Source organism: Entelurus aequoreus, linkage group LG02, assembly GCF_033978785.1.
Source record: "Entelurus aequoreus isolate RoL-2023_Sb linkage group LG02, RoL_Eaeq_v1.1, whole genome shotgun sequence".
In the NCBI taxonomy this organism is placed as follows: domain Eukaryota; kingdom Metazoa; phylum Chordata; class Actinopteri; order Syngnathiformes; family Syngnathidae; genus Entelurus; species Entelurus aequoreus.
In genome coordinates, this window is record NC_084732.1 from 12949312 (window position 1) to 12962362 (window position 13051).

At 37.2% G+C, this 13051-nt stretch overlaps 1 protein-coding gene across 5 annotated transcripts in view; it reads left to right on the top strand.

Moving 5' to 3' along the window:
- The window catches only part of LOC133630527 (CD48 antigen-like), a 48986-nt gene extending 36735 nt beyond the window's left edge, over window positions 1-12251 (top strand). Inside the window, exons 1-8 of one of the 5 annotated variants that reach the window (XM_062022169.1) lie at window positions 3397-4057; window positions 4148-4275; window positions 6023-6169; window positions 9704-9994; window positions 10205-10453; window positions 10571-10669; window positions 10815-10880; window positions 10981-12251. In XM_062022169.1, coding sequence (XP_061878153.1) covers window positions 9754-9994; window positions 10205-10453; window positions 10571-10669; window positions 10815-10880; window positions 10981-11303 — 978 coding nt within the window. In that variant the 5' untranslated portion in view covers window positions 3397-4057; window positions 4148-4275; window positions 6023-6169; window positions 9704-9753 and the 3' untranslated portion in view covers window positions 11304-12251. Of the gene's footprint in view, window positions 1-2674; window positions 2744-3396; window positions 4058-4147; window positions 4276-6022; window positions 6170-7704; window positions 8010-9703; window positions 9995-10204; window positions 10454-10570; window positions 10670-10814; window positions 10881-10980 lie in introns of those variants that run through there. The other 4 variants (XM_062022172.1, XM_062022156.1, XM_062022148.1 and 1 more) reach the window with 4 other exon arrangements.
- Window positions 12252-13051: the final 800 nt, after the last annotated feature.

The following is a 13051-nucleotide window of genomic DNA, read 5'->3' on the forward strand; positions in this document are numbered from 1 at the left end:
GTTAGCATTTTTTTACGGGAGCACATTTCTCATAACATCGGCCTAAAACTGTATGATTTTTTTAAATTGCCTCTGGACATCAAATGTAATGTTTTTTTTAATGCCCTCTTAAGCCTTAATTTTCTCAATATTAATTTAATGGCTTTATGCTTTGTAATGACTCGCGGAAACCCTGTAAAAGAAGCTAAAACAAGGTAAATAAGAGGTAATATTAGTTGAAGAAAATGGGAAAAAAAGGGTAAAACAAGGAGAATAAAAGGTAAAATAAGTTCAAAAGAAGGTCAAATAAAGGTAAATAAAATGGTTAAACAATGAGTTTAGAATATAAAATATGTTAAATAGAAGGTAAAAGAAAGTAACTAAACATATAACATCAAATAAAGTAAATAAATGTAAAATAACTTAAATAAAAGGTAAATAAAAAGGTAAAACTAAGTATAGAAGGTAAACTATGTTAAAAAGATAGTAAATAAAGGTAAAATTACTTCAATAGAAGGTCAAATGAAGTAAATAAAAGGTAAAACAAGGAGTACTGAAGGTGTATAAAGTTAAAGTACCAATGATTGTCACACACACACTAGGTGTGGTGAAATTTGTCCTCTGCATTTGACCTATCCCTTTGTTCACCCCCTGGGAGGTGAGGGGAGCAGTGGGCAGCAGCAGTGGCTATGCCCGGGAATCATTTTTGGTGATTTAACCCCCAATTCCAACCCTTGATGCTGAGTGCCAAGCAGGGAGGTAATGGCTCCCATTTTTATAGTCTTTGGTATGACTCTGAAAGGTAAAATAGGTTAAATAGAAATCAAATCAAGTAAATAAAAGTAAAATAAGTTAAATACAAGGTAAAATAGAAAGGTAAACAAGGAGTATGGAAGGTTAAAAAAATAGTAAAAAGTAAGTAAATAAAGCTAAAATAAAGTAATTAAAGGGTAAATAAAAAGGTAAAACAAGGAGTATAGAAGGTAGTGAAGGTTATGACAAGTACAAAAATCTTTGTTAATTTCAACTATTTATCTCTACAATACGCATTGAGGCTATAAAGTGTGTTTTATCTGATTACTTGATTAATGGAACAAACTAATCGATCCTCAATTACCAAAATAATCGATAGCTGCAACCCTAGTTGGAATTCACAAAAAGGAGAGAAGAGTAAGTGGGTTAATCCTGTCTACCCTGGGGCAGCTGTGGCTACAAATGCAGCTTACCACCATCATAGTGTGGAGTGAATGAATGATGGGTTCTCACTTCTCTGTGAAGCACTATCAGTGTCTAGAAAAGTGCAAAATAAATCTTATCCATTATTAAAGCTTATTCAACTGATGTTGTACTTTTACTATTTAGATTACATATCCACGATATATGTAATATAAATGTAATATCTCAGGTTATATTTGTCATTTAGGAGCGAGGACTATCTCCTGAGCTGTGTCATATATATTTAAATTGAATGTCATTACATGTGTCATGCTGTAGATTTCAGTGTTTTGTTTAATAAGTTTCCATTACAAATATATTGTACAGTATCATAGTCATGCACATTTGTAATGTAATGAAATAATCATCAAAAGAAATTGATGTCCATCCATCCATCCGTTTTCTACCGCTTGTCCCTCTCGGGATCACGGGGGTGCTGGAGCCTATCTCAGTTGCATTCAGACAGAAGGCGGGGTACACCCTGGACAAGTCGCCACCTCATTGCAGAGCCAACACAGATAGACAAAATTCACACACTAGGGCCAATTTAGTGTTGCCAATCAACCTATCATCAGGTGCATGTTTTTGGAGGTGGGAGGAAGCCGGAGTACCCGGAGGGAACCCACGCAGTCACGGGGAAAACATGCAAACTCCACACAGAAAGACCCAGAGGCCGGGAATCGAACCCAGGACATTCGTATTGTGAGGCACACGCACAAAACCCTTGTTCCACAGTGCTGTCCTAAACTGATGTCTGACACTCTTAAATCCTGAAGGGTATATTTTGGACAACAAGAATAACTGCAAGAATAGTATTTTTCCAGTAGGGGGCAGTGTTTATACATTCAAATACTGCATGGAGGTTCCTCTCTATAAATGTCTAAACACAAAAAGTTCACGTCACATGGAGAAAAGTATTAAGTTCCTCCACATTTAATGATTGGGTCTAACAGACAAGTCTAAGAAAACACAAAAACTACCCAATAAAGCAGCATCGACAACATTACCAAGACTCTTGGCAATGATCAAATCAAGAGTGTGCACACTGCTGTGGGTGGACTCCTTTACATGCGACTTAGACCAAACATTTCAAGGACAACACTGAGTTATTTAGCATGCCTATCATTGGCTACATGCACTTGCACATTTAAGTCCCCTGTAATGACCAAACCGTCAAAAACAGTGCACACAAATGAAAGTAATCCCACAAAACAATCAAAAAACAAATTTGAATTTTGTAGTGATTTGTAAATAGTAGAAACCCAACATATCCTGTGAGATGAGTGACAATTTCAGAGACGAGTGCCAATTTAAACTGTGTTATTATACCTCGTTGTTCAGCTCTTATTGTGAAAGTCTACTGCTGATGTGTCTCACTAACTGCTTTCACTTTTGATAAATCACAGCCTCGTAGACACCTGTAAATATCAGTCCGGTAGCAGTTCATTAAAAAAAACATGAAATTGTAATGAAATAGATTTTTGTGAAAGCTGATCATGAAGAATGGCTCAAATTGTCTTAGTTTATTTCATGACTTCCCTCATTTTAGGTAAGTTATGTCATCATGTTTTATAAATACTCTTGTTTTTGTGGTGATAAGAATATATTTTCGATAGAATTCCATGTTGATATGTTTTGTAGGTTGTACAGTTTATTAATATTGGTATTTCTGTAAGGTGTTGTTGTCAATGATGCATTTATTCATTTACCTTGTTCATACAAGACCTCTTGTGGCAAGTTCGAAAGCCAGAGCCGAAGAAAGAAACACAAACGTAGCAATTTATCGACGACGGCAAAGTTATTAAGTGTATTTTTAATTTATCGTTCCATTCATTGACTTATTGACTATCGGTCCCGCTGTTGTGAAAAATGTGCTGCTTCATTAAAAAATGATGGTTAGCAACATAATAGACGGTCGAAATGTCCGAAATAGGTCGTGCAACAAGTGATTTTGTAGTTTTTATTATTCATACATGAGCTTGTCACAATAGGTTAATCAAGGTTTATAACGTTTTTGTTTTGATTTGTTTCCTGGTATGTTAAATAATGCTGAAAATAAAAACAATGTTTTTAACCTTACTTGATGTGGAGATTTTGTTCCGAGGAAACCTTTAGCGTTGATGCGCATGCCTGCGCATGCTCAGTAAGGTTGGTTAGCATTTTTTTACGGGAGCACATTTCTCATAACATCGGCCTAAAACTATGATTTTTAAAATTGCCTCTGGACATTAAATTTAATGTTTTTTTAATGCCCTCTAAAGCCTTAATTTTCTCAATATTAATTTAATGACTTTATGCTTTGTAATGACCCGCGGAAACCCTGTAAAAGAAGCTAAAACAAGGTAAATAAAAGGTCATATCAGTTGAAGAAAATGTGAAGAAAAAGGTAAAACAAGGAGAATAGAAGGTCAAATAAGTTAAATAGAAGGTCAAATAAAGGTAAATAAAAATATTAAACAATGAGTATAGAACGTAAAATATGTTAAATAGAAGGTAAAAGAAAGTAACTGTAGCTGCTGACAGAAGCACATTGTATATATGTTATATCATTTCATAGTTGGTTAGAATAAATAAATACAATGTATAAATAAAAGTTCATATTTACATATATTGTGATTATAAATGTATTTCCTTTGGTAATTTCATGCAAGTATATGTTAACTTTATTTTTTGTTACAAAAGCCATGTAAATTGGATAGGAACATATTTTTTTGTGCCGGTTTGGTCACATTGTTGGGGGGACAATTAATATGTGACGGAATAAGGGAAGCAGCATGAGACAGCAATCATTTGATGGAAGAGGTTAATGGAGTCTCGGCTTCAAAAGAAACTTTATTCCCTCGGAGTTTGTGAAGCCAATGAGGTAAGATTATTTCTGATGTATGTGAAATCAATGTGTTTTCTTTTATTTGATATCAGACTAATTGTAAGTTCTGTTTTTCTTATTCATTAGTTCTGACGGCATTATTTTGGCATCGTTGTTAACGAGAAGAAGGCGTGGCTGAAATAAATGTCTGTGGGAGAAAAACGAACAACTTGAGCCTTGATTAAGACCTCGGAGGGAGTAACAGTAACTAAAGGGTAAGTATAACATTATAACATTAGTTAAGTATAAGGTCAAATAAAGTAAATACATGTAAAATAACTTAAAAGCTAAAATAAAGGTAAATAAAAAGGTAAAACAAAGTATAGAAGGTAAAATATGTTAAATAGTAAGTAAGATAAAGGTAAAAATAGAAGGTCAAATAAAGTAAATAAAAAGGTAAAACAAGGAGTAAAAAAGCTATATAAAGGTAAAATAGGTTAAATAGAAATCAAATCAAATAAATACAAGTTAAATACAAGGTAAAATAGAAAGGTAAACAAGTAGTATGGAAGGTAAAAAAAAGGTAAAAAGTAAGTAAATAAAGCAAAAATAAGTTAAATAGAAGGTCAAATAAAGTAGTGTACAGCTCTGGTAATGGGTACATTCGCACCCACCTGCACAAATGTACTTCAAAATGTAACAATCAAGATAAATATGACTTTTTTTTTTGTTTACTAGGGCATGCATATATAATATGCATTAGTTTGACCATTTAAAATCAACGACAATAAAAAGGAGATGCTTGGAAATAGCATAAAAATGCCCCAAAAACTTGGAAAAACGCGATTCATAGCGTTACTTTTTGGTGTAACCATCATGAGCATTCTGTTCAGGTATATTTCTTTTATATTTTGATAAATCATCATATTTATGTTTTACTCAATTTAAATAGGTATTGATCAATCTTCAAGCTGTGTGTATTTGATTTCAGTTTGCTTTTGACGTCTTATTTAGAATTGTAGTTGAAACTTTTACAACCTTGTGTTGCGCTCATGATGGCGTAACCAAACTAGATTTCATTTAATGATCTTATTTTGAATATTTATTCCCTTTTTTACATTTAGTATATTTAAATATTCATTAAACATTGAATACATTTCAAATATCAATAAATTGCAATTGCCTTCATCTTATAGGGTAATAGTTTCGCCACACCTAGTGTGTGTGTGGCAATCATTGGTACTTTAACTTTAATGTTTAGTTACACCAAGTCCATACCAACATCTTTAAATGATGATATTCACTACTGTTGTAATTGTCATATGGTATTGTGAATAAACTTGAAATGAAATACTTGAAATGAAAAGTCATGAGCGTAACACTAAGCATCATCACTTTTACTTGTAATATCTGTAATTGGGGTGGTGTTTTATGCTTTTTTCTTTTTGGAACATGTACTATACATATAATACAATAAAGTCCCATGTAAAATTATGTTTCTAGCAATACTTTAATTTTGCCTTTGAAAGTAACACTCCAATGTCCATTAGTGAAACTGTACACAGTAATTAAAGGGTAAATAAAAAGGTAAAACAAGGAGTAAAGAAGGTAGTGAAGGTTAAGTACAAAAATCTTTGTTTATTTCAACTATTTATCTCTACAATACGCATTAAGGCAATAAAGTGTGTTTTATCTGATTAATTGATTATTGTAACAAAGTAATCTATCCTAAATTACTAAAATAATGGATAGATGCAACCCTAGTTGGAATTCACAAAAAGGAGAGAAGAGTAAGTGGGTTAATCCTGGGTTTTGGATTAGAATGTTCTTGTGTGAGTACGTCCTAATACTTCTACCTTTGGTCAAACATCTTCTTGCTCAACTTCCTGTGATGAAAGAAAATGAGACTTGTTGACATAAAGATGAAACATTGCTAGTTTATTTCAAAAACAGGCATCGTGTGCGTCCTCTCTTCTTCACACAGTCCTAAATTCAACATCCCTCAATCTGTCTCTCCACAAGTTCTCTTTGGTGGACCTGAAAAGTCCCTACATGATGAGCGTCTGACCCAGGATCTTGCGGTTGATCTCTGCCAACGCCACGGAGAAGACGGCCTTCTCGTCTGCTTCGATGGTGTATCATATGTGACCGTGTTAAAGGCAATCCCAGGTAGGGGAAAATAACCAACACTAATCCGTAGGAACTAACAGTTGTTAGCTCCCTGTGGTAACTGTCATTGTGTTCATGTGATCATGAATACTGATTCCTCATGCATTTGGACGGTCTCCTAGGAGAAACACTAACATCCATCATTTTTAACGACAAATTCTGTGACTCCACCCAAGATGGCTACCACACGCCAAAACTACCAACTGTAATACCCTTGTCAGCCTGTAAGAGTCATAAATCTTTAAGGACTACAACCAAGATGGTGGACAGCTTTAAAAAACTGCAAACATAAACTGGCCGTATATATAAGTATATGATGTATACTTCCTGTTTCCCGATTAAGGCCACGCCCACTTCCTGGGGTCATAAATCAATCCCCCGCTGACCCACCTATTTTAGCGGTACGTTGAAGCCACGCCCACTTCCTGGGGCGGAGGGGGGGATCATGAAACAAATCCCCCACAGTCCCTTTTTTTGGTGGGCCTTTATCTCTCTCCTGTGAGATGAACGACACAAAGCAGGCGATGAATCGAACCCAGGACATTCGTACCGTGAGGCACACGCACTAAACCCTTGTGCCACAGTGCTGCCCTGAAATGATGTCTGACACTCTTAAATCCTGAAGGTTATATTTTGGAGAGAAAAAATAACTGTAAGAATAGTGTTTCGCCAGTAGGGAGCAGTGTTTATACATTCAAATACTGCATGGAAGTTCCTCTCTATAAATGTCTAAACACAAAAAGTTGACGTCACATGGAGAAAAGTATTAAGTTCCTACACATTTAATGATTGGGTCTAACAGACAAGTCTAAGAAAACACAAAAACTATCCAATAAAGCAGCATCGACAACATTACTAAGACTCTTGGCAATGATCAAATCAAGAGTGTGCACACTGCTGTGGGTGGACTCCTTTACATGCGACTTAGACCAAACATTTCAAGGACAACACTGAGTTATTTAGCATGCCTATCTTTGGCTACATCCACTTGCACATTTAAGTCCCCTGTAATGACCAAACCGTCAAAAACAGTGCACACAAATGAAAGTAATTCAATAAAATAATCAAAAAACTAATTGAATTTTGTAGTGATTTGTAAATAGTAGAAACCCAACATATCCTGTGAGATGAGCGACAATTTAAGAGATGAGTGCCAATCTAAACTGTGTTATTATACCTCATTGTTCTGCTCTTATTGTGAAAGTCTACTGCTGATGTGTCTCACTAACTGCTTTCACTTTTGATAAATCACAGCCTCGTAGACACCTGTGTTGTAACTTATGGGTTATATAGTTCATGTGTGATGATCATTCATAATTTGCATGCTTGATTTAATCGCTGATCAATTGATCTATTATTATTTACCGCTAAAAAAGAGTTAATAGGGAATTGATTTGATTCATACATGTATTTGATATTGATTATTTGAGAAACACTGACACTGAATTGAGTTTTCTACTTCATAGCCTAACAAAGGGTTAACTATAAACTGGAACATGTACCACAATTCCTTGCGGCAAACCGGATTTAAAAAAGCCCGGGAGCAGGTGTAGTTTTTACGAGCCTACTGGAGATGAAAGAAGGACAGATAGCAAGATAAAGGGATAGTTTTGTACCGTTTTGTATGCCCATTTTTTTTCTTATATAAAGTACAACTTTATTACACATTTCCGACGTCCTGTCCAATACTTTGATCGTAGTTAATCTAACCTGTAAATATCAGTTCAGTAGCAGTTCATTAAAAAAACATCAAATTGTAATCAAATAGATTTTTGTGAAAGCTGATCATCAAGAATGACTCAACATGTCTTCGTTTATTTCATGACTTTCCTCATTTTAGGTAAGTTATGTCATCATGTTTGATAAATACTCTTGTTTTTGTGGTGATAAGAATATATTTTCGATACAATTCCATGTTGATATGTTTTGTAGGTTGTACAGTTTATTAATATTGGTATTTCTGTAAGGTTGTTGTCAATGATGCATTTATTCATTTACCTTGTTCATACAAGTTTCTTTAAAAGAAAAATTGTTAATATTCCACCAGGCAGTAAATGATAAATGATAAATGGGTTATACTTGTATAGCGCTTTTCTACCTTCAAGGTACTCAAAGCGCTTTGACAGTATTTCCACATTCACCCATTCACACACACATTCACACACTGATGGCGGGAGCTGCCATGCAAGGCGCTAACCAGCAGCCATCAGGAGCAAGGGTGAAGTGTCTTGCCCAAGGACACAACGGACGTGACTAGGAAGGTAGTGGTTCTTCTACATGTAAAACTAGTTTTACCGGTTCACTACACATAGAATTGTTTCGCGATACCATTTCAAGGACAACACTGATTTCTTTAGAATGCCAGCTGTCTGCTACATCCACTTGCACATTTAAGTCCCACGTAATGACCAAACCGTCAAAAACAGTGCTCATAACTAAAAGTAATTCCGTAAAATAATCAAGAAGGCAGCCCGGAGAGCCAATCAACGAGCTTGTGAGCGGTCTAAAGAGACGAGTTTCAGCCTGAGGGGCTTTTTTCCGCCTGGCGCTGTCACGCCAAATGTCTCTCCCCCCACAAACCCCCAGCTGACTGAGTATGACTTTTATCAGACTCCTGTGTAAATGTGCATAGGCCCCAATGTGGCCTCATAGTCACTTGCCTGCACTTTTTTTTTTTTTTTTTTTTTTTGCCTGCACATTCGATAAATAAAAAATAAAGGAAGTTGACTGGGAGGATGTCGCTACTACTACAAAATAAAAAGTTGCAACACCTTAAAAATTTGTGTTTTTTTAATGTGAAAGTAATATGAATGATTTGATGTATATAGTGAAATATATTTGGGAGGGTTGTAATGTTTGTATGGTTGTTAAGTAGAGGAGACATGGACATAAGTGTGGAAATACAGGAATTTTATTTTTCAACTCACATGTAAGCAAATGTGCCAGAGTGTCAATTCCAGCCCTTCAACAATCACTGTTTCTTCAGAATCAAAATATATATTCATATATTACATATAGCCTATTATTTGCGCACTATTGACAAGTGATGCAATGAAAATGTGGTCGTCTTAAATAAAAACTGAAACCATATGTTGTGATGAAATATCCATTTCTGCTGCGTCTTTCCGTCGTACACAAATTCATGTAGCTCGCCCAAAGCTGACGAAAATATCAAATTCAGGTCACATTGCGCTTAGACTGAAGTCACATTTGAAAAGATCAGATTTAAAGCACTTTGGAGCGTTTAGACTGGAAATAAAAATCAGATCTGTGTCACTTGAGGGTAAAAAAAATCTGATTTGGTGTGCAGTGTAAACGGGAACAAAACCTGCTTGCCAAAAACTTTGAAAAAGTGCAGGTAAAATGTTATTTGTTAGTATGGTAATTACTCTCATTACAATCGTGCAAAGTAGATCATGCTGTGGTTATTGGAGCTGAAGTCTCTTTTTTGTGTGGTTTTGTTTATAAAAAAGGTCATAATGGTGCACCACTACAACTGAAGACTATTATTATCTGTTTATGTCCCTTTCACAGTTTCTGCACAGGATGTGAAATATTTCCTGAAGGGTCAGGACATACACTTGATGCCATCCATCTCTGAACAACCTATTCATTTTATCTGGCTACATAATGGAAATGATGTGGTATTGTTTACTGGCACGGAGGACTTTGTGCTTTCTTCATACAAGAACAGAATCACTCTGGACCGGGTCTCTGCAGAACTCATCATCAAAAACGCCACATATGAAGACAGTGGAGTCTATCTCCTAGAAATGAACATAAACAACAAGCAGGATACTTTCCAGTGTGAAATTAAAGTTATAGGTAAGTTTACATTTCCATTCATAAATATTTTAACACAAATATTGAGCACTATAAATATTAACTTGTCTAATCTAGGTTCATTAACAATAGTGTTGATTGTGTTACATTTGAGCTCAAATGTGAACACGACTCAACACTACATGAATCTCCACCCCAAAAACAAAAAAAACCATCTGACCTCATGTTGACCATCCTTCTGTTTTCTTACAGACAAAGTATCCAAACCCAACATATCCTGTGAGATGAGCGACACAAAGCAGGCGACACTTGTGTGCTCAACAGAGTCCAAACATCCTCATTTATTAAAGTTTAAGTGGAGCTCACCAGGAAAGGAGCAGACTGGACCAAATTTAACAATAACTGTCAGGAATGAAGATGATGATCAAGTTTATCGTTGTGATGTCAGCAACCCTCTGACCAATGAAACAGCTTCATTCACCACTAAGGACTGCTTCCTGGGTAATTATAATCAATAATGATGGCTGTGAAATGGTGGTTGTACATATTTAAATCTTATTTTGGATATAATGTACTTTGAAAAGTTGATTTGAGTTCGACTTTTGTTTTTCTGTGCAGGTAAAAGATCAGATGCTCTATGGATTATCATAGTCTGTATCTTCATTCTGGTCATCATCTTGTGTTGTGTTTTATACATAAAATGTCAATATCTAAAAGGTACAGAAACTCAACATGACAAAAGACAATCAATCAAAGTCATATTAGTTATTTATTGAAATGTAATTAATACCTTGTTGGGATGTTAGTTTCCTTACCTCACTAAGGTGATTGGAATGTAATTATCTTTGTGTTGTTGTTTCAGTGTCCAAAGAGCGTGATAAAAACACATCCTCCTTAGACCAAGTACTCACTCTTCCCTCCAACTCAGGTAAACTAAGTCATTACACTTATTGTGTTCTGCTTCATGATATTATTTTTCATCCTGTTTCAGAATGTTTTGCATGTTTACCTTTTTTGGTGTGTTTTAGGATTGAAGGTGTTGACTGATGAGGAGGAGATGGATTCAGAAGGAGCCATGCGACTCACTGCTTCTGTTCATGCACTTCATTCCTCTTCAACAGACATAAACACTATCATTAAACTTTCAGATACCAGCAATGATCAGCAAGTTCATCTGAAAAATTCGGAGGAAAATGTGAAAACAGATGACTTCCTGAGTGGAGCGACACTCAGTCATTGGGGAGTAATTAGAAGACGAAGCAACAGTTGGTCAGGAATAAATACTACATATGACAGAAATGTGCATCTCAAAAAGAAGGAAGATTTCAGGGAGAAAAAAAAGAGTCTTTGACCAAAATCACTAATAGTTTGAAAAAGGAGTGAAGGAAGCCATCTGTTAAAAGGCCATTTTGAAACAAAAATGGAGGTTATAGCAACATGAGCTGACAAATTCACCAACAACTGGATACATTTTTTTTTTCCAAAATGTCACCGCTGTAGTGGCTGCTGGTGGCAGGAGCTCTGTGCTCATGTGTCATCCTTCTGTGTTCCTGGTGTTTCCCTCTTGTTTTCATGTGTTTTTTGAGTTTTTTGGTTCGGGACCCTTTAGGACTGTGTGACAAGGGGTGGCACTTTCGTGACTTCTTTGGTGCTTTTTGTGGACTTCTGGATCTGCCTCCCGGGAGCCTTTTGGCCATGGAGACCAGCTGCTGGGTCTCTGCCACACCAGAGTCCATTTGGAGAGACTGGAGGAGATGCGGATGAAGAGACAGAGCTGCGGAGCTGGCGCTGAGCCCCGGGATGGACGGGCTTCACAGTGTCTTGGCTGAATGAGCAGGTATCGGACACCTCGGTCTCCTTTGACGCATCCTCGCTCATCCATGCAGACTGGACACTGGCCGAGAGTTAGTGAGCGGCCGAGTGGCTCTCTTGGTTGCTTTGTTGGGTCTGCTCCTGTCTCTGGCCATGCTCCCCCCACCCCAGCAGACAATGGCGTGGAATACCGCAGAGGCCACCACAGTGTATATGTTTTTTTAAATTGTATATTTATTTTTTTGTAGCTGTATATATAAATGGCTGGTTGCATCAGCTATGCTCTTTTTAATGTCCTTTGATGTTTGCCTCTTACACACATGCTATTGCTATGGTTATGAGTTTTTTTTCCCCTTGGCCTTAGTCTGGACCCCCTCTCCAGGGGCCCAGGCTTAGACTGAATAGTCTACCTGGACATTGGAGTCTCATGCAATAAAGCTTGATTGATTGATAACATTTTCAAATAATAATAATAATAATAATAATACCTGGGATTTATATAGCGCTTTTCTAGATACCCAAAGTCGCTTTACACGTGTAGGGGGGGGGGGGGATTAAAACAACTTTATTAGGAAAAGAAACTAAGAAAAGAAAAAAATATATAATAATAATAAACACCAAGGGCAGGGTCAGTTTGGAAAGGCTAATGTGAAGAGGTGAGTTTTTAGGGTGGTTTTGAAGGTAGGGAGGGAGGGGGCTTCTCTGATGTGCCTGGGGAGAGCGTTCCAGAGAGAGGGGGCAGCCACGGAGAAGGCCCTGTCGCCCCAGGTTCGGCGCCTGGTCTTGGGGACCTCCAGGAGGCCAGCATCACTAGACCTGAGGGAACGGGACGGAACGTGTGGCAGGAGGAGGTCAGAGAGGTAGGGTGGAGCCAGGTTATGGAGTGCCTTGTAGGTGGTGAGGAGTATTTTAAAGGGGATTCTGTATTTGACAGGCAGCCAGTGGAGGTCATGAAGGACAGGTGTGATGTGCTCTCTGGAGCGGGTTCCGGTGAGCAGGCGGGCAGCGGAGTTCTGGACATATTGCAGTTTATTGAGGGTTTTGGAAGTGATGCCATAGAGGATGCTGTTGCAATAGTCTAGCCGGGATGAGATGAAGGCGTGGATGAGGGTTTCGGCAGCAGAGGGTGTGAGGGAGGGCCGGAGACGGGCAATGTTTCTGAGGTGGAAGAATGCAGTTTTGGTGATGTGGTTTACATGGGGGAGGAATGAGAGGGTAGGGTCGAAGATTACACCTAGATTGCGGATGTGGGTGGAGGTAGTGACAAGGGAACCGTCGATGTTTAAT